The 22,845-nt window shown below is 40.3% G+C and overlaps 1 protein-coding gene across 1 annotated transcript; it reads left to right on the top strand.

Annotated features, from left to right (window-relative positions):
- Positions 1 to 4,912: 4,912 nt before the first annotated feature.
- casp2.L (caspase 2 L homeolog) lies at positions 4,913 to 22,845 on the top strand. Its single transcript, NM_001087935.1, is given in 11 exon segments — positions 4,913 to 5,112; positions 12,558 to 12,702; positions 13,667 to 13,837; positions 16,006 to 16,078; positions 16,164 to 16,252; positions 17,887 to 18,060; positions 19,287 to 19,415; positions 20,550 to 20,640; positions 21,243 to 21,389; positions 21,475 to 21,584; positions 21,875 to 22,845. Coding segments are annotated over 10 exon segments (1,272 nt in total). The 5' UTR covers positions 4,913 to 5,112; position 12,558; the 3' UTR covers positions 22,019 to 22,845.

The following is a 22,845-nucleotide window of genomic DNA, read 5'->3' as shown; positions in this document are numbered from 1 at the left end:
GAAATAAAGATAAATATATAGGAAGGCCAGTGATCCCAATGTTATTAATAGGGATAAATATAAATATAAGGAAGGTCAGTGACCCAATGTTATTGAATAGGGAATAAAGGGAAGGTCCAGTGATCCATGTTATTAATAGGGAAAATATAAATTATAAAATAAAGGGAGGCCAGTGATCCAATGTCTATATAATAGGCGAAAAGATAAATATATATGGAAGGAACAAGTGAATAGTTATTTTATAGGGGAATAAATCAGTATCCCAATGTTATTAGGAATAAATATAAATATATAAGGAAGGGCCAGTGATCCCAATGTTATTAATAGGGAATAGAAGATAAATAAGTATAGGAAGGAACAGTAGATCCAATAGTTATTAATAGGGAAATCAAAGAATAAAGTATATAGGAAGGTCAGTGATCCCAATGTTATTAATATGGCGAAAATATAAATATATATAGGAAGGCCAGTGATCCCAATGTTATTAATAATAGGAATCAAGGATAAATATAAATCGGGAAGGGACAGTGATCCCAATGTTTATTAATTAAGGGTAATATAAGATAAATATATAGTAGGAATGGTCAGGTGATCCCAATGCTTGATGTTATAAGGGATAAAGATAAAATATATAGGAAGGTCAGTGATCCCAATGTTATTAATAGCGGAATAAGAAGAATATAATAGGAAGGTCAGTGATCCCAATGTTATTAATAGGGAATTAAAGATAGAACTATATAGGAAGGTCAGTGATCCAATGTTATTAATAGGAATAAAGATAAATATATAGAAGGTCAGTGGATCCAATGTTATATAATAGGGAATAAAAGAAATATTTATGAAGGCATGATATCCCAATGTTATTATAGGGAATAAGAAATATATAGGGAAGGTCGTGATCCCAATGTTATTAATAATGGAATTAAAGGAAAGATAGTAGTGAAGGAAGGTCAGTGATCCCAAGTGTTAATTAATAGCGGGAAAAATACGATATAAGGTATATAGGAAGGTCAAGTGTTACCCAAGTGTCAGACATAAATCCCTGATCCCAATTTATTAATAGGGAATGATGTAGATGTAATCATAGAGGAAGGTCAGTGACCCAATCGTTATTAATAGGGAATAAAGATAGGAGGTCAGTGATCAATGTTATTAATAGGGAATAAAGATAATATATAGGAAGGTCAGTGATCCCAATGTTTATGTAATAGGGAATAAATGATAAATATAATAGGAAGCGTTGTCAGTGGATCCAATGTTATTTAATAGGCGAATATGAAGAATAAATATATAGGAAGGTCACTGATCCCAAGTTTTATGTAATTAGGGTAATAAAGATAAACTATATAGGAAGGTCAAGTTGACCCCAATGTTATTTAATAGGCGAATAAAGATAAATTATATAGGGAAGGTCAAGTGAATCCCACATGTTATTAATAGGGAATAATAGATAAATAGTATAGGAAGGTCAGTGATCCCAATGTTATTTAATTACGGGGAATAAGATAAATATATAGGAAGGTCAGGTGAATCCCAATGTATTAATAGGGAATAAAGATTAAATATATTAGGAGGTCAGGAATCTCAATGTTATTAATAGGGGATAAAGGAATATTATAGGAAGGTCAGATGATCCCATTGTTATTAATAGGAAATAAGATAAATATATAGAAGGTCAGTGATCCCAATGTTATTAATAGGGAATATAAGATAAATATATAGGAAGGTCCACTGATCCCAATGTTATTAATAGGGGATAAAGATAAATAGTATAGGAAGGCTCAGTGATCCCAATGTTATTAATAGGAATAAAGATAAATATATAGGAAGGCCAGTGATCCCAATGTTATTAATAGGGAATAAAGATAATATATATAGGAAGGTCAGTGATCCAATGTTATTAATAGGAATAAATATAAATATATAGGAAGGGCCAGTGATCCAATGTTATTAATAGGGAAAAAAGATAAATATATAGGAAGGTCAGTATCCCAATGTTATTAATATGGGGAATAAAGATAAATATATAGGAAGGTCAGTGATCCCAATGTTATTAATAGGGAATAAAGTATAATATATAGGAAGGCAGTGATCCCAATGTTATTAATAGGGAATAAAAGATAAAATATAGGAAGGTCAGTGATACCCAATGTTATTAATAGGGAATAAAGATAAATATATAGGAAGGTCAGTGATCCCAATGTTATTAATAGGGAATAAGATAAATATATAGGAAGGACAGTGATCCCCAATGTATTAATAGGGAAATAAAGAATAAATATATAGGAAGGTCAGTGATCCCAATGTTATTAATAGGGAATAAAGCATAATATATAAGGAAGGTCAGTGATCCCAATGTTATTAATAGAATAAAGATAAAATATATAGGAAGGTCAGTGATCCCAATGTTATTAATAGGGAATAAAGATAAATATAATAGGAAGGTCAGTGATCCAATGTTATTAATAGGGAATAAAGATAAATATATAGGAAGGTCAGTGATTCCCAATTGTTATTAATAGGGAATAAAGATAAATATATAGGAAGGTCAGTGATCCCAATGTTATTAATAGGAATAAAGATAAATATATAGGAAGGTCACTGATCCCAATGTTATTAATAGGGAATAAAGATAAATATATAGGAAGGTCAGTGATCCCAATGTTATTAATAGGGAATAAAGATAAATATATAGGAAGGTCAGTGATCCCAATGTTATTAATAGGGAATAAAGATAAATATATAGGAAGGTCAGTGATCCCAATTTTATAATAGGGAATAAAGATAAATATATAGGGAAGGTCAGTGATCCCTTTTATTAATAGGGAATAAAGATAAATATATAGGAAGGTCAGTGACCCCAATGTTATTAATAGGAATAAAGATAAATATATAGGAAGGTCAGTGATCCCAATGTTATAAATAGGGATAAAGATAAATATATAGGCAAGGTCAGTGATCCAATGTTATTAATAGGGAATAAAGATAAATATATAGGAAGGTCAGTGATCCCAATGTTATTAATAGGGAATAAAGATAAATATATAGGAAGGTCAGTGATCTCAATGTTATTAATAGGGAATAAAGATAAATATATAGGAAGGTCAGTGATCCCATTGTTATTAATAGGAAATAAAGATAAATATATAGGAAGGTCAGTGATCCAATGTTATTAAATAGGGAATAAAGATAAATATATAGGAAGGTCAGTGACCCAATGTTATTAATAGGGAAATAAAGATAAATATATAGGAAGGCCAGTGATCCCAATGTTATTAATAGGGAATAAAGATAAATATATAGGAAGGTCAGTGATCCCAATGTTATTAATAGGGAATAAGATAAATATATAGGAAGGTCAGTGATCCCAATGTTATTAATAGGGAATAAAGATAATATATAGGAAGGTCAGTGATCCCAATGTTATTAATAGGGAATAAAGATAAATATATAGGAAGGTCAGTGATCCCAATGTTATTAATAGGGAATAAAGATAAATATATAGGAAGGTCAGTGATCCCAATGTTATTAATAGGGAATAAAGATAAATATATAGGAAGGTCAGTGATCCCAATGTTATTAATAGGGAATAAAGATAAATATATAGGAAGGTCACTGATCCCAATTTTATTAATAGGGAATAAAGATAAATATATAGGAAGGTCAGTGATCCCAATGTTATTAATAGGGAATATAGATAAATATATAGGAAGGTCAGTGATCCCAATGTTATTAATAGGGAATAAAGATAAATATATAGGAAGGTCAGTGATCCCAATGTTATTAATAGGGAATAAAGATAAATATATAGGAAGGTCAGTGATCCCAATGTTATTAATAGGGAATAAAGATAAATATATAAGAAGGTCAGTGATACCAATGTTATTAATAGGGAATAAAGATAAATATATAGGAAGGTTAGTGATCCCAATGTTATTAATAGGGAATAAAGATAAATATATAGGAAGGTCAGTGATACCAATGTTATCTGGCTACTTCTAATTTAAAGCTCAGGCAGGTGTTGAAAGTACAAACTAGCCAAGGTATGGTTTTGGGCTACTTTTTTGGGCCTTTGGGGGGGGGGGGTTTGAACTGATGTGCAAAGCCTGTGTCTCCCAATGCATGTTGGGTAATGTAGTTTTTGTTTAACCATTTGCCAACTGCCACATTTAATGTAAAACTACAATACCCAGCATGCAATGGGACTGACTTGTGTGTGACTTTCTTCAATCTTAGAAAATTTTGGGGCAAAAATCTGCTGGCCACCAAAATATCTAGAGGTTGAGCAGTTTTACCAATATTTATTGAAATTGTATCTGTATTAGGCCTCATGGGCCCTCCTCTGTAGTTACGGACGAATCTGTCCCATTCTGCTTCATGGGAAAATTTGTTAAAGGACCAGTAACATAAAAAAATGTAAAAAAAACTAATTGTTAATATACTACAAAAAAAAAAAAACCACCAACACATGTTAAACTTTAAATTCGCAAAGTCTTTATTTGGAAATAAACTCCGCTTGCGCTCCTCTTCAGAAAAGGTGATCAGGTGATCCATCGTGTGGCACTCGATTTCTCCTCCCTGCCTTCCTTCAGAAGATAGCCAGGGAGGAGAAATCGAGCGCCACACAATGGATCATCATTCAATTTTTTTCAGTTTTGTAGCTGACTTTGGCTGTTTTTCAAAATTAGACCTGGTAACCCTGATTATTGTGCTGTGAGGAGACTAGAGGAAGGAAGGGCTGGCACAGAGTGTTCACTAGGTGCAACGTTAGCCATTGCATATCTCTGTGTGTGGATTCCCCGGCAAAGCGAGATAGGAATCTGCCAGTCAGAGAAAAGCCCGCGAAATCCTTGTGACGTTGGCGATGTGGATTGGCCGCGGGGCGCGCATGCGCCTGTCACCGCTTGGGGCAGAACTCTGGGTTCCGTGTGGCTCTTGTTGTTACGGCCGGGTGAGAGGCGGAGGGGAGGGTAACACGGCCGGTACAGGAATCCATGCGGTGACTTGTGCTTGCAGGGGCCCGAACCCTCCCCTCAGTGACCTGTTTTGTTTACTATCGGCACGTGAGCCCCCAGAAGGCGGAGCCGAAAGGCTCTGAGGGACCCGCGCAAGGTGAGTGTGACGTCACGGACTGTGGTCTTTTCTGCTGATTCCCAAGCGCTGTAACCATAGTAACCAGTCAGAAAGTGTAGGGGTGTGTGTTCGTGTCTCCCTTCCTGTACTGCTGGGAGGAACCTTAACCCTGGCTCTGCCCTGTCTTATCTACCACTGAATTGCTGCCCTTTATACATATTATACACATACCTCTAGCTTTGCTACTGCTCCAGTGTGTGTATGTGCCCTGTCACCCTCTTTTTGCTACTGGGGGGATATGTGTGTGTAACCCCACTATCCTCTACCCCTTCTACTACTGCAATAGCCATCCCCAGGGAAACTGAACATTTCTATTTACTTCTGCACACACAGCACTTTACGACAGAGCAGTAAATGAATAGAACACGCAGGGGTCTGTACAGCAGAGCAGTAAATGAATAGAACACGCAGGGGTCTGTACAGCAGAGCAGTAAATGAATAGAATATGCAGGGGTCTGTACGACAGAGCAGTAAATGAATAGAACACGCAGGGGTTTGTACAGCAGAGCAGTAAATGAATAGGACACGCATGGGTCTGTACGACAGAGCAGTAAATGAATAGAACACGCAGGGGTCTGTACAGCAGAGCAGTAAATGAATAGGACACGCAGGGGTCTGTACGACAGAGCAGTAAATGAATAGAACACGCAGTTACAGTAATAAATACAAATAAACACAAAGTGCAGTTACATTAATGATAAAGGGCTAAGGGAGGCCATAGACGTTACAATTACAATCTTTCTAGATAAGATCATTAGTTTCAATACACACGTGTAGAGCTGAATGGTCAGATATACATATAGAAACAATAGAATTCTACCTGTATCTGACAATTCAGCACTAACAATGGCTGATGTTTGGGTCCCTTCAAAGGCGTCAAATCGAAATTTTCCGGCCAGCCCAATCAACGCACTGACCGATATCCAAGTCTTCTGATACATACACACAGCGGATATTGTAATTAGGGATGCACAGAATCCACTATTTGGGATTCAGCCGAATCCTTGGTGAAAGCTTCGGCTGAATACCGAACCGAATCCTAATTTGCATATGCAAAGTAGGGACAGGAATGGAAAAAGTGGAAAAAATTCTTCTTTTGTGACTAAAAGTCACGTGATTTCCCTACCTGCCCCCAATTTACATATGCAAATTAGTATTCAGAATCGATTCGGCCGAATCCGAATTCTGCTGGAAAAAAAGCCGATTCCTGGATTTGGTGCATCCCTAATTGTAAGAAAATTTGATATGTATCTTATCAGTGTGTCTATCGTGTCCGAGACAAACAAAAGGAGGCCCCTGTCCTATAGAGCATGTAGAACAATCTAAGTAGTGTTTTACGTATAGCGGAGTGGAAATGTGGCACCTTTAGACATATTCCCAAATGACTGGAGCTGCACTGATATTCTCTATAATCATTTGTACAAAGTACATTTCCCTGCATCGTTCTTGTGCCTGGGGGTGATCTGCAATAAAGCCCCAAATGTCTGATCCGCCCAGTGCGTCCCTCCATCCTCCTGGGCTCATACTGTCTATAGACACTGGGCCAATGGGAATGTCACATTGATCTGTGATCTCTTTTCTGGGGCCCTAACCAGAAGTCGCACTACAAAGAAGTTCCGAATTACCGAACTTCTGTAATTAAAATGGAGTCTATCTCCAATAGACTCCATTTTATCCAAATGATCCAAATTTTTAAAAATAATTTCCTTTTTCTGTGTAATATTCCAACAGTAGCTTGTACTTGATTGAGAAGAAAGATAGCGTTATGGTGGAGGAGTCCTCTAAGGCAGGGATCCCCAACCTTTTTCAGACGTGAGCCACATTTAAATGTAAGAAGGGTTGGGGAGCAACACAGGCATGAAAATAGTTCCTGAGGATGCCAAGGAAGGGCTGTGATTGGCTATTTGGTAGCCCCTATGTGAACTGGTAGCCTACAGGAGGCTCTATTTGGCAATACAACTGGTTTTTATGCAACCAAAACATGCCTCCAAAACAGAAATTCAAAATTAAGCACCTGCTTTGAAGCCACTGGGAGCAACATCCAAGGGGTTGGGGAGCAACATGTTGCTCACGAGCTACTGGTTGGGGATCACTGCTCTAAGGTAATCCGCCCCCGGTGAGACCAAATGATCCGCTCTGGCCGCGGCAAACAAATAATCCAAAAAGGGTAAATATGGACTAAATATATATGTAAATATGGTTCGCACCAGTATTTACATCTTTCCGGTGGAGTCCATAATTGCCCTTTTTGGATTATCTTGAACTTGATCCCAACTAAAATACAATTAATCCTTATTGGAAGCAAAACCAGCCTATTGGGTTTATTTAATGTTTACATGGTTTTCTAGTAGATTTAAGGTATGACAATCTGAATTACAGAAAGATCTGTTATCCGGAAAACCCCACGTCCCGTGAATTCTGTATTACGCGTCCCTGTACCTGTATATAGGCCTGTGCCTAGGGCAGCAGCTTTAGGGCAATAGCTCATGGCTGGGGAAACATTGACTTGTTACTGCTCTTGTGCAAGTCAGCACCTACATTATTAAATGAGCCATTTAGGGTTGTTTGGTGATGCGTGACACATGTAATATCATCTCTATGTTATTAGAGCCTCCCAGTATTAAAAACAACACATTCTAAGAAGAGGCAATTAGTTGGCATTAAAACAACTGCTTCTTTTAGTTCTTTGTGTAGGAAAGGTGACATTGGTTCCCACACCTACAGTGGGTGCGACTTCTCCCCAGACACCTCTGTTTTTTTTTTGTTATTTTTACAGAAGGAGCCGAGCCTGTAACAAAGAGAGAGAGAGTTCTACTCCCCCTGTGCTATCACTGCTTCCTCTGGCTCCAGGCCATGCACTTCCCAATAGAGCAGATGTTTGTATACAAACACAGAGCAGCCAGTGACTCACAACTTGGTTATAGGCCATTTAACTTGCCATTACGGCAGCTCTTTGTGTTTAAACACTGGGCAATACAGTGACTCACAGGTACTGGGGTTGTCAGGCAGAAAACAAAGATTCTGAGCTCCATTGTTCCTTGCTTCTGATTGGCTGTGTGTGGACTTTTGTCAGCTGGGAAGCAGAATATAAATAGTGAGCTGTGTATCAGCCTCTCGTGGCTTGTGAGCACTAGAGCTACTTTGGGTGCATGGGTCTGATAGGGTGTGTGTGCCTGTGAGAACTAGGGCTACGTTTGTTGTATGGATGTGTGCTTGGGAGCCCTAGGGCTGCGATGGGTGCATGGGTCCTAAAGGGTGTGTGGGAGCCCTGGGGCTAGGTTGGGTGCATGGGTCTGATATGGGAGCCCTGGGACTAGGTTGGGTGCATGTGTCTGATAGGGTGTGTGGGAGCCCCGGGACTAGTTTGGGTGTATGGGAGCCCCGGGACTAGGTTGGGTGCATGGGTCTGATAGGGTGTATGCTTGGGAGCTCTGGGGCTAGGTTGGGTACATAGGTCTGATAGGGTGTGTGGTAACCCTGGGACTAGGTTGGGTGCATGGGTCTGATAGGGTGTATGGTAGCCCTGGGACTAGGTTGGGTGCATGGGTCTGATAGGGTGTATGGTAGCCCTGGGACTATAGTGGGTGCATGGGTCTGATAGGGTGTATGGTAGCCCTGGGACTAGGTTGGGTGCATGGGTCTGATAGGGTGTATGGGAGCCCTGGGACTATAGTGGGTGCATGGGTCTGATAGGGTGTATGGGAGCCCTGGGACTAGGTTGGGTGCATGGGTCTGATAGGGTGTGTGCTTGTGAGTGGGAGCAGCACAAATACAATACTCCAATATGTGCTCTACTGTTCCTTCCCCCTGGCCTTTTTCCCTTTGCCTGTGTTTTACTTTAACCCTTAGATAATGTGAGGTGTCTGAGAGCCCCATATAATGTCGTTTTTGTAGAGTTGTGCCGTGATATTGTAAACTGAAGAAACTGTCTCTTATTCATTTCTGTGGGACTGTCCGTCCAGCAGACTGGGGGAGATGTCAATGCAGTATAATTTATTCTGGCTGCCATGTCTGTGTTTCTGCTCATTGGGGAAGTGCATGTGAAAGTGCCTGCGGTTGGTCTCTTGGTTAGAACATTACAGTCAGCATTTCCCTTTTGTATTGTCTCGCGCTTGTGTAAGTTGGAGAGCAGTTGTTGTTCTGTGGCAGTTAGAGGCCCACCTCTTGGCATGTGCCACTGAATCATTTTCTACAAGAAACAGAACAACGGAATTCAACTTTCAAACAGAGTATAGCAGTTCTAGTTCTGTGACAGCTTACAGGCCGAACATGTCCTCTTTTAAAAGGGGGTCATACTGCTCCTTAAAGTGATATTGACGCTACAAATGTCCTTTCCAAAATATTAATCTACAGTAAAAGTTATAGATAGGTCACGGTTATTATTTTTCACTAATAGTTCTGCTTTTGTAAGTAATTATTACTTAAAGTTCCCAAACCTGACTGTTTTGCCAACCTGACTGTCCCATCTCAGTCTGTCAGTTTCTAATGCTAACGGACTCCTGCTGCACAAATATGGCAGCCCCCTCATACAGGAACATGGGGGTAAGAAAGATAATGTAAAAGCATTAGGCAAATACTTTTATGGCAAAATTATAAATGGCATTCAAAGATAGTGTTACGATGGATATAAAAAAAGGTTACTTTCTGGTGTCAGTATCTCTTTAAAGGGCTGCTTCACCTTTAAGTTAAAGGGGAACTATTTCGAACATTAAAATTTAATATACCGTATATACTCGAGTATAAGCCGAGTTTTTCAGCCCCCAAAATATGCTGAAAAACTCTACCTCGGCTTATACTCGGGTCAAGCGCAAAAACGGTCGCCGGCGTCCAAGAATAGTCGCCGGCGTCCAAAAACGAGACGCCGGCACCTCCAATGGGAGCAGAAACCCTCAATTTTTTGATTGAAACTTACCAGAAGCTGCTGCATTTCTCACCCTAGGCTTATACTCAAGTCAATAAGTTTTCCCAGTTCTTGGAGGTAAAATTAGGTACCTCGGCTTATACTTGGGACGGCTTATACTCGAGTATATACGGTAAACTTCATCCTACCGAAATAAGAAACTTTCTAAATATAATCAGTTAAAAATTCTGCATCGTTTCTGAAATAGTCACGTTTATATCTCTCTCAGCATCTGTTTCTCTTCATTCTGTCTTCATGCAGCAGTTGGGTGTCAGATATTCATTGACAGTTAGATCCAATATATCTTATAGGGGGGCTCCTTTTGCCTAGAAGATGTGTTAGAGTTCACTCAAATAACTGATTCCAGTATTATAAACACTAGTAAACAAGGGCCCATTGCACCATACACTGTAGTTTTATAAAGCCAGAGTCTCTTGTATATGTATGTGGGGAGCACTGTGTATGTGTGTAACCAGCTAGTATGCCATAAACAGTACAAAATGTATATACGCACCCCAATATCATACACACTTGCCCTAATGTGCAACCAGGTGTAGGCAGGATAAATCCCATAGTTATACAGGTGTAGATTTAACAGTTCTGGTGCTTTTCAGCACAAAAATGCTCAGGCGTGAGTGAAAATGACCAGTATGGCAACTAATAAATTCTGACAATGTTTGTTTTCTGTGCATTTATTATCAATCTGACATTTTCACTCTGCCCAAATGGCCAACTTGTAATCTTAAAGGAACAGTAACACCAAAAAATGAAAGTGTTTTAAAGGAACAATTGAGTGTAAAAATAAAAACTGGGTAAATAGGCTGTGAAAAAAAAAAAAAGGTTTCTAATATAGTTAGTTAGCCAAAAATGTCATGTATAAAGGCTGGAGTGACAGGATGTGTAACATAATAGCCAGAACACTACTTCCTGCTTTTCAGCTCTCTAACTCTGAGTTAGTCAGTGACTATAAGGGGGGCCACATGGGACATAACTGTTCAGTGAGTTTGCAATTGATCCTCAGCATTCAGCTCAGATTCAAAACAGTTATGACCCATGTGCCCCCCCCCTTCAAGTCACTGATTGGTAACTGCCTGGTAACCAATCAGTGGAAAGCAAGAGAGCTGAAAAGCAGGAAGTAGTGTTCTGGCTATTATGTTACACATCCAGTCACGCCAGCCTTTATACATTACATTTTTGGCTAACTAACTATATTAGAAACATTTTTTATTTTGCACAGCCTGCCTATTTACCCAGTTTTTATTTTTATATTGAACAATTCCTTTAAAGTAATGAAAATATCATGTACTGTTGCCCTGCACTGGTAAAACTGATGTGTGTGCTTCAGAAACACTACTATAGTTTATATAAACAAGCTGCTGCTGCTATGTAACAATGGCAAACATTTAAAAGACAATATGACACAGGTTAAATAGTAGATAACAGATAACACCATTATGTTCTACAGAGCTTATCTGCTGTATAACCTGAGCCTTTTCTCCTTTGAATGGCTTTCCCCCATTGCTACACAGCAGCTTGTTTATATAAACTATAGTAGTACTTATCTGTTATCTACTGTGTATCCTGTGCTTGAATGGCTGCCCCATGGCTACACAGCATCTTGTTTATATAAACTATAGTAGTACTTATGTTATCTACTGTGTGTATCCTGTGCTTGAATGGCTGCCCCATGGCTACACAGCAGCTTGTTTATATAAACTATAATAGTACTTATCTGTTATCTACTGTGTATCCTGTGTTTGAGTGGCTGCCCCCGTGGTTATGCAGCAGCTTGTTTATATAAACTATAGTAGTGTTTCTGAAGCAAACACACCAGTTTTACCAGTGCAAGGCAACAGTACATTCTTTTGTACTACTTAATACTTAATATTTTTTGGTGTTACTGTTCTTTTAAAGAGAAACTTTACCCACAAAATTAATATTTAAGCAACAGATCGGAAATACTGCAGCTCTAACTATAACAGGAAGAGATCACCTGACCAGAAATACTGCAGCTCTAACTGTAACAGGAAGAGATCACCTGACCAGAAATACTGCAGCTCTAACTGTAACAGGAAGAGATCACCTGACCAGAAATACTGCAGCTCTAACTGTAACAGGAAGAGATCACCTGACCAGAAATACTGCAGCTCTAACTGTAACAGGAAGAGATCACCTGACCAGAAATACTGCAGCTCTAACTGTAACAGGAAGAGATCACCTGACCAGAAATACTGCAGCTCTAACTGTAACAGGAAGAGATCACCTGACCAGAAATACTGCAGCTCTAACTGTAACAGGAAGAAGTGAGGAATCAAAAGACACAACTCTGTCTGTTAATTGGCTCGTGTGACCTAACATGTTTGGTTTGTTTATGTGCACCGTGAATCCTGCGATCCCCGTACTTTCCTTTAACTGTGCAGGGTGGCATGCATGTTGTGTAATGTTTCCATTCAGTAGCTGTGCCAGTTTATTACTACCTGTAGCTTATGATCATATTAACCATCCGTCTATATATTTCCTTCAGGATGCTGGGAGGCATGCAGCAACACCACAGAAAAGCACTGCAGCGGCTGCGAGTATCCCTGGCTAGTGAAATGATCATCGAGGAACTGCTGGATCATCTTGTGTCCAGTGAAATTCTGACTAACAATATGCACAGCAACATCATGGTGAGAAGTTGCCATTAAAGGCACAATATCCATGTCACGGATCCCACTATGCTCTGTACTAGACACCAGCACAAGTTCTCTGTTTACATTAAAGGCAACAAACCTCACACATCTGGTGTTATTATTATTATCATCAAACAGAGGCCTTTACAGCTTCCATATTTTTTATTCTGCCAAATGCCATACCTCTGAGCATATCACACCCACAATATGTTATTGTTGTTAAATGTATGTCATATTTTATGGGATCTCTCTGTACAGACTATGAGCAAACTTAGGGGACTGTTCCTGCTGAATTGTGCTTAATACAGGGGAATACCTATGCTGCCATAGTTTTATGGGATCTCTCTGTACAGACTATGAGCAAACTTAGGGACTGTTCCTGCTGAATTGTGCTTAGTACAGGGAATACCTATGCTGCTATAGTTTTATGGGCTCTCTCTGTACAGACTATGAGCAAACTTAGGGGCTGTTCCTGCTGAATTGTGCTTAGTACAGGGGAATACCTATGCTGCCATAGTTTTATGGGATCTCTCTGTACAGACTATGAGCAAACTTAGGGACTGTTCCTGCTGAATTGTGCTTAGTACAGGGGATACCTATGCTGCTATAGTTTTATGGGCTCTCTCTGTACAGACTATGAGCAAACTTAGGGGGCTGCTCTTGCTGAATTGTGCTTAGTACAGGGGAATACCTATGCTGCCATAGTTTTATGGGATCTCTCTGTACAGACTATGAGCAAACTTAGGGACTGTTCCTGCTGAATTGTGCTTATTACAGGGAATACCTATGCTGCCATAGTTTTATGGGATCTCTCTGTACAGACTATGAGCAAACTTAGGAGCTGTTCCTGCTGAATTGTGCTTAGTACAGGGGAATACGTATGCTGCCATAGTTTTATGGATTGTGTTTTAGTTCATATTGCATGTGATAAATACAATGAAATCCACCTTCTCTCTCTCAGGCATATCGCAGTGATTATGCACAAAATGTCGCCTTATTGAACCTACTTCCTAAAAGGGGTCCACGTGCTTTTTCAGCATTCTGCAATGCTCTGCACTCTACGAACCAGGAACATTTAGCTCAACAAGTAGAGAAGGAGGCGCTGCTCCAGGAGGAGTTTATTACGTCGAAAGTGAGTATCTGATAACTAGATACATTTACTAAACTCAGAAACCCATTCCCTGCCATGTAGTGTAAATAAACACTCTGAGGAAACCATGTGAGCTCTAGACACCCTAAAATTGACAGTGACAGGAAGAAATTGCACATCAATATAGTCTGTAGATGCAATTGGATACAAATTTGAGTCCAATAGTTATAGAGCACCTGAAAAAAAAAAAGACTTTCATAATCGTATAATAACTGGCATCCCAGTTGGTTCCAGGCCCATATTTTACTCTTTGCGAAGAAAAGAGAAGGGAGTATTGTCTGCACAGCACAGATCTGTACAGAGCACAGTGGTTTTACACATGGAAAAACAAACAAAGTCTGGGCATCCGGCCATGACTTCTCTAGGGTTACGGAATGACTCCAGGCACATATTTTGGCCTAACCGACTAATTTGATGTATAAAGCTCTCAGCTTGCCACCAGATGAAACCTTAAGCCACATTCCTGCCATCTGGCCTGACCAGTAATCCAGCTAGTGATGCTCTCCCATCAGTCTAGTGTAAGCCGCTGACTAAAGGGAAAACTGCAGGCATTTTATTTTATCCTGAGTGCTGCAATGAACACATATTGTTAAAAGTAACAAATGGTTTAAAAACGCTAGTCCTTCAGGTTTTTTTCTTTCTTGACGATCTCTTCACAGTCTCTCAACTGCACAAAGGGTCTCCAAAAATAAAATGAAAAAGGATCAGCGCCTGCGGCAACAGAAATCAGAAGCCAATATAGTGTAATATGTTCAATCAATATAGGGTGCCACCCAGTGCTTCAAATGGGTTATTACAGGAATGCTCCCCCTTTCTTGGGTATATACCCCCTTTCTCTATTATAGCTGTAACTAAGAGGGAGAGGGTTTTCTAACAGGTGCTGTGGTTGTTCTCGTGTTTAAACCAAAACACCTCCACCAGTTGGCCACATTTCCTACTTACAAGCCACTGATGTGGTATATCGCATGCAGTAAATCCTCGTAATGGATCTCCTCCAGCCGCACACTTTCTGCAGGCTCCAAGATAAAATCCAAAATAGTGTTAAACTATTTTATTCACAAAAATTAGTTAAAAAACAATTGCACTCATATTTCTTTCCCCTTTGGGTAATCACATTAAGTCCAATTCAGTTGCTGCAGAATTCCAGAGGATAATCTTGCCGGCTTTTTTCACACCTCCTCGTGGTGCTTTCTGCAAACCCGTGCAGTATCCCCCACACCTAACGCGTTTCGCTGATCCTATCAGAAGTTGATCGGATAGGATAGAAGGGGATACCGTACGGGTTTGCAGAAAGCACCATGAGGAGTGAAAAAAGCTGCCAAGATTATCCTCTGGAACTCTGCAGCAACCGAATTGGACTAAATGCGATTACCCCAAGGGGAAAGACTTATGAGTGCAATTGTTTTTTAACAAATTTTTTATGAATAAAGTAGTTTTACAGTAATTTAGATGAAGATTGAAGCACTGGGTGGCACCCCATATTGATTTAACATATGACGCTATATTATTTTCTGATTTCTGTTGCCACAGGTACTGATCCTTTTACAATGAACACATAGCCAACATGCTTTGGTTTTGGGGTTTTTTTTCCTGCCAAAGTTCCGATTTCCTTTTCCAGCTAAGCAGCAAAACCCTGTAGACAAGCAGGAAAATGACACCCCCCTAGATTTTCCAGTAGGTTGCAGTGAATTAGGGGTCTTGCAGTCCCAATAATAGCCTTGGGGCCTGCCGGGGGTAGTGTCTCCGATTGCACTGATTGGTTTTCTCTTTGAGCCTGTGCAAGCTGCTATATACTGACCAGCCAGTTCCCTTCTCTACCTCCTATTAAACTAACTACAGTAGGCAATGAATTTCCCTGCCTGGGAAGCAGTTAGATGCGCACAAGCAACTTGTATATATTCACCAGCTCAGGTTCAGAGATGTCAGTGGTTATGCTCACAGGCCGTGGATTCCGAATGGGAGTGGTGGGGAGAGTGAAATTAATTGGTATATAATGCAGAGCTCCCTATTCTAATTAATTTATAGTGATAGAATTGTTTTATAATAATCCAGCCGCCAAATGTGAAATAGCAAATAACGAACTTGGCCCAAACTGTTTTAGATCAAAATGTATACATGTTTTTTTTCTTCTTCTTTGCGTCCACCCCCAGGTGCATCACGGCAGCTTCCCTTTACCTGTCCAGGAGAGCACACTCAGTAGGCCCGGGAGACAGATCTGCAGAGGTGACACTGGTATTTTCCCTGATGTATCATCCGCAATAACTGCCCGCAGTAGCTCCCCTATCTTATTTCTTCCTTTTGCCCTCAGAGTACAGGGAAGAGTCTATTGATGATGGAGATGGTCCAGTCACAGTACAGCTATGCAGCGTCAACTTCTACATTACTCACTGTCAGCAGGTGAGTGTGACAGGCAAACTGCCACGTGGATAAAGAAGTCATACACCACCCATTGTCCCAGAACTGTTGATAAAAAGCATGTTGAGATTCAAAACAGGCCCTGGCATTTCAAGTACACAATTCCCAGCTCCAGGCAGGCCCAATATGAAGCACCAGCTTAAAGGAAAACTATACCCCCAAAATGAATAATTGAGCAACAGAAAGTTTATATCAAATTAAGTGGCATATTCAAGAATCTTATCAAACTGGCATATATATTTAAGTAAATATTGTCCTTTTACATCTCTTGCCTTGAGCCACCATTTTGTAATGGTCTGTGTGCTGCCTCAGAGATCACCTGACCAGAAATACTGCAGCTCTAACTGTAACAAGAAGAAGTGTGGAAGAAAAAGACACGACAGAATGTTTGTGTGCACCGTGAATCATACAATCCCATGGGGCGGCCCCTCTGTCTGTTAATTGGCTCATGTGACCTTACATGTGGTTTGTATGTGTGCACAGTGAATCTTACGATCTCAGGGGGTGGCCCTTATATTTTAAAATGGCAATTTTCTATTTATGATTACCCAATGGCACATACTACTGAAAAAGTATATTATTATGAAAATGGTTTATTTACATGAAGCAGAGGTTTACACATGAGCTGTTTTATGCAATATCTTTTTATAGAGACCTACATTGTTTGAGGGATATAGTTTTCCTTTAAAGCAGTCCCTTATAGCCAGAGTGCCTGGAAACAAGTACCAAATGATGCCAATTGTACAGATTTTAGATTTGTCTGCCAGATATATAATAAAGGTACCATTCACCATAGTTTGTCATTAATGCTGATTTCCTGGTTGGTACATACAAAGACAGCAATCTTGCTTAGAGTCTGGTGCAGAAATTCTCTATATGGGTTTAGGAGGCCTCATTGTCCATGTTTAGATCACAGCCCAAATCTAATTATTACACTTATAAACTCATGCCATCTACTGTAAGCAGCAGGAGAAGCCTAGGGGTAAGGGCACACAGGCATATTCGGGGAGATTAGTCGCCCCAGCAACAAATCTCCTCTTCTTCGGGGCGACTAATCTCCCTAAACTGCCTTCCCCTACCTTCCTGCCGGCTAGAATGAAAAATCAAAGCCCTGCGAGTGCCACCCCGCTGGCGATTTTTCATTCTAGCCAGCGGGAAGGCAGTTTGGGGAGATTGCTGCCCTGAAGAAGAGGAGATTTGTTGCTTGGGTGACTAATCTCCCCGAATCTGCCCGTGTGTCCTTACCCTTTAGGTGCTCAGGTAATGCACAGTGGGGATGGTTTACCAATATGTGCTAAATTGCATCAGTGCAACAACCACACTGGAGCAATGTGTAGTTTTGGTATTAAATGATCTCTACTGAGTTCTAGAAAGGGGAGTGTAGGGAAAGTAGATGTTCTTAAAGAAATCCTATGAGAGAATGGGCAGGTTGTTCTGGAGCCTCTTTTGTTTGCCTACCCCTAGTCTGGGCCTTTTTCCTCTTCCACCCACAGAATAGTCATCCTTTTCCATGAATAGGGTCAATGTGTATTGCAAATATGCTGGAGTTCATCACAGTTGTGCTTAGATCTGTTATTGGCCCTCCTATTGTATGCTCATGCTCCTCTCTCCTTCAGGCCTACAAAATGCATTCCTGCCCTCGTGGCCGAGCCCTCCTCATCAGCAACGTCAAATTTGAGACACCAGATCTCGATTACCGATGTGGCGGGGAAGTCGATTTGGCCTCTCTGGAAAAGTTATTCAGCAGTTTGGGCTATCAAGTGGATGTCAGATGCAACCTTAATGCACAGGTAAAAAAAAGTACAATGTTAAGAACCTGTTATTTCATTTAGATTCGGGATCTGGTGCCTAGCCATGAAAATGATCCGTGTTCTGGAGAATAAAGAGCACAGCTTATCCAAGGAACAAAATAAAATGCATCTAATATTTCTGTGTTGTTTAACTATTCTCTTTTTTTCAATTGTTGTTGTACATACTTCCTGCATGGCTGTATCCTGCTCTACAGCTGCTCCTCATCTGCCCTATACTGCAATATAGCTGCCCTGATCTGTCCTATACTGCAATTAAGCTGCTCCTAGTCTGTCCTATACTGTACTTAGGGTTGTGGAATCGGTACATAAATCTTTCAACATAGCATAGCAAATAACAGATAAAACATAATTGTATTGGACAGAGTTTATCTGTTATGTGCTATGTAACCTGTGTCTTATCCTTTTTTCCAGCTTATCTGCCAGTCCAGTACTTATCTGTTATCTACTGTGTATCCTGTGCTTGAATGGCTGCCCCCATGGCTACACAGCAGCTTGTTTATATAAACTATAGTAGTACTTATCTGTTATCTACTGTGTATCCTGTGCTTGAATGGGTGCCCCCCATGGCTACACAGCAGCTTGTTTATATAAACTATAGTAGTACTTATCTGTTATCTACTGTGTATCCTGTGCTTGAATGGCTGCCCCCATGGCTACACAGCAGCTTGTTTATATAAACTATAGTAGTACTTATCTGTTATCTACTGTGTATCCTGTGTTTGAATGGCTGCCCCCATGGCTACACAGCAGCTTGTTTATATAAACTATAGTAGTACTTATCTGTTATCTACTGTGTATCCTGTGCTTGAATGGCTGCCCCCATGGCTACACAGCAACTTGTTTATATAAACTATAGTAATTTTTCTGAAGCAAAAACACAGCTTGTACCAGTGCATACTAACAGTATATTATTAGTTAATTACTTTAAAACACTTCAATTTTTTGGTGTTACTGTTCCTTTATTATACTAAATGTGTTTTCCTTTTTGATTGAAAGAAGTTAAGTACACAACATGCAACGCATTTTATCACTGTCAAAGCTCAAAAATATAAACCACATAATTTGGTAATTCTAGACCAAAAACAGCTCTATATCTGCACCTTCCTTCTGTATCCTGCACCCCTGCTCTAGCCTGCTCCAAGCTTTACCTCTCTTACCGTTTTATTACACTGTCCTGAAGCTTTTTTTGTATTTTTCCCTTTCAGAGCATGATGTCACAACTACGTGCTTTCTCTGCACTGCCAGTTCATAGTTCTCTGGATTCCTGTGTCGTTGCAATTCTTTCCCATGGGCTCGATGGTGCGGTCTATGGGACGGATGGGAAACTTGTCCAGGTAAAACAAAATAAAACAACTTGTTCTTGTAACTTATCCTTTTTATTCTTATGAAGAAGAAAATTAGAATTATTTTTGGCTGGGAGAATGTTGTGTGTGTGAACATTGGGCTCATTGTGCTGCACAGATTCGGGTGACCGTTATGCAAAGGGACAAATGGCAGGTCCTGACTGCCCCCCGCTGGCCGCTTTTCTTTCTATGTATTTCACAATATTGGACCTGGCTGCTGCTTCTAGTTTGGCTGCTGCTTCTAGTTTGGCTGCAAGGTCGATGGGCTGTTGAAACATTATGGGACTTGCACTAAACAAAAACTCCAATGTACAAGTCAAAAGCACAAAAGTTTTTATTAGAATAAAGTGCAAGGTTGTTAGCCTCCAGACTCCTAGATTCCCGTCTGCTTTAACTAAAGGGATACTGTCATGGAAAAATATGTTTGTTTTTTTTCAAAACGTATCAGTTAACCGTGCTGCTCCACCAGAATTCTGCACTGAAATATGTTTCTCAAAAGAGCAAACAGATTGTTTTATATTTAATTTTGAAATCTGACATGGGGCTAGACATATTGTCAGTTTTCCAGGTGCCCCCAGTCATGTGACTTGTGCTCTGATAAACTTCAGTCACTCTTTACTGCTGTACTGCAAGTCTGGTGATATCACCCCCTCCAGCAGCCTAACAACATAACAATGGGAAGGTAACCAGATAGCAGCTCCCTAACACAAGATAACAGCTGCCTGGTAGATCTAAGAACAGCACTCAATAGTAAAAGCCAAGTCCCACTGATACTGATTCAGTTACATTAACAGCCTGCCAGAAAGTAGTTCCATCCTAAAAGGCAGGTACAAGTCACATGACTAGAGGCAGCTGGGAAACTGACAATATGTCTAGCCCCATTTCAAAATTGAATATAAAAAAATATGTTTGCTCTTTTGAGAACTGGATTTCAGTGCAGAATTCTGCTGGAGCAGCACTATTAACTGATGTGTTTTGAAGAAAACATGTTTTTCCATAATGATCATTATTCTCCCAATTCCAAGATGTCGCTTGTCCGTTAGGGAATTGTGGGAGATTGCATTTCTGGGGTGCAAAGTTCGTTGGGATATTTCTAGGCCTGAAACTCTGCTCTCTGTGTTGCAGCTGCAGGAGGTATTCACAGCGCTGGATAATGCTCACTGCCCGCAGCTGCAGAACAAGCCCAAGATGTTTTTCTTTCAGGCCTGCCGTGGAGGTGAGCTTTATTTTAATCTCTTTCTACGTTCAATTCAATTGAACCCCCCCCAAAAGTACAAGATCGTGATCTTTCTCGCCAGTGGTGGGATTAACCTTTTCTGTATTGCCTCTACAAGCATTTGTACATAGTTTATAAGTGCATTGTGCAAATTAATTTCATAGTCGTGTGTGTAAAATGCTGGGAGGCTCTTGGACATGTTCTTTGTGTAAAAACAAAAATAATCAGTATTTAAGAAGTAGGGATTCACCAAATCCCCTATTTGGGATTCGGCCGAATATGAATCCTTGCATATGCAAATTAGGGAAGGGAAAAAATGTCCTTGTTTTGTGACAAAGCTACTTGATTCACCTTCCCGATTTGGATTCGGTTCGGCCAGGCACAAAGATTTGGCTCAAGCCGATTCCTGCTAATAAAGGCTGAAATCTGAACCAAATCCTGGATTCAATTCATCCCTATTAAGAAGTGCAGATTAACTAAAGTACCATCCATGCTTTAAGGCACAATATGTGCATAATGTTACCCAGTTGTTGTCACTATAGGATAGTTAGGTGCAAAATACTGGGCAATACTTATGGGACTGTCCTGTCTCTGTGTTTCAGAGGAGACTGACCGGGGCGTGGATCAGCGCGATGGGAGAGAGCAGTCGGGGTCACCAGGTTGTGAGCAGAGTGATGCTGGCAGGGAGGACATAAAAGTCCGGCTCCCCACACAGTCAGACATGATCTGTGCCTATGCCTGTCTGAAAGGTAAGTTCTTACTTACATTGGGACCTCAGACCCCCCTACAGTTTCATCCCATTTCCCTATTGCTTATTATTCATGTTTTCCCTAGGCACCGTGTCTTTGCGCAACACCAAGAGAGGTTCCTGGTTTGTGCAGGATCTTGTTTCTGTGTTCTCCCAGCATTCCAAAGACACTCATGTAGCCGACATGTTGGTCAAGGTGCGTATCGGTTTTATTTGAAACATTGCAGGGCTCAGGGCATAAACCACTTTATGGGGCTCCATCCTTTATAAAAAAAAGTAGGGCTGTTTTGCCTGTGGCTCTTCAGATGTTGCTGATCAACAATGGTCCCCCAAAAGAGATATAAAACATTTTAGAAGAAGAAGTAACTTTCTAGAAAGTTTCCTTTTGGGGTAATCGAGAGGAAAATCTCAGGGGGGGGGTACACTGCACTTTGATACAAGAATCATTTTACTATTTTAGGCTCTCACTAATATCTCTCTTTGCAGGTGAATGCACTAATAAAGGAGCGCGAGGGACACGCTCCAGGCACTGAATTCCACCGCTGCAAAGAGATGTCAGAATATTGCAGCACATTGTGCCGTGACCTGTATCTTTTTCCGGGCAGCCCAAGCAACGGGCTCCCCAAGTGATCCCCCATATCATTTACGCCCGGGAACCAGCCACTTCTTTTGTACATTTGCTTTTTTTTTAATGTGATATAAGTGGTTAATTTTTACAGAAGACCTAAATGTTTTTTTTTTGCCAGTCTTCCATATTTGTAATAATTGTACTTTTTTAAATCTCTTACCATTTCTGGTGTTAAAAGACATTTGCACAGATGTCTTTCCATTCCAAAGACTGTATATTGGACCATATTATACGTAAGATAAAGCCACTGCCTGAGATCCGTTAAGCCAAAACCCAGCAGAGTGTATATTGTTATTCTGAGATCACTTCAGCCCAAAGCCAGCCACCTGTAATCTGCTATTCCAAGATCCCTTCAGCCCAAAGTAAGGGGGTGTATTCTGTTATTCCTCAAAGCCAGAGGTGTGTATTCACTCATCCAGAGGAGTGTGTTCTGCTATTCCAAGATCCTTTCTGATCAAGCCACTGGTTTTTCTGTTAATCCAGAATCCTGTCAGTCAGCTGTATGTATTCTATTATACCAGGTATGTAACATTTCCTATGGCAGTGTAACACTTAAGGTGCTAGACCCTGGACTTTCGGGACACGCCTATATTTTCTGGACACCCCTACGTTTCTCCGTGTATTGTAACTGACGTCCTGCCAGTATCAAGATTTTGCTGCACTTTGTCTCTCTGTCTCAGGTCTGTCTGGTTATCTGTCACTGCCACGTACTATAAGTTTTATACTGGGCCAAACACCCTGTCGTAGCACTGCGGGACATCTTACTCCAGAGTCTCTCGCCTTTATAACTTGCAAGGCCAGCACTTCAATAAACCTCTATTTTCTTTTA

The sequence above is a fragment of the Xenopus laevis genome, chromosome 7L, assembly GCF_017654675.1.
Source record: "Xenopus laevis strain J_2021 chromosome 7L, Xenopus_laevis_v10.1, whole genome shotgun sequence".
NCBI classification, from domain to species: Eukaryota; Metazoa; Chordata; class Amphibia; order Anura; family Pipidae; genus Xenopus; species Xenopus laevis.
This window is presented reverse-complemented; position numbering and strand designations above follow the sequence as displayed.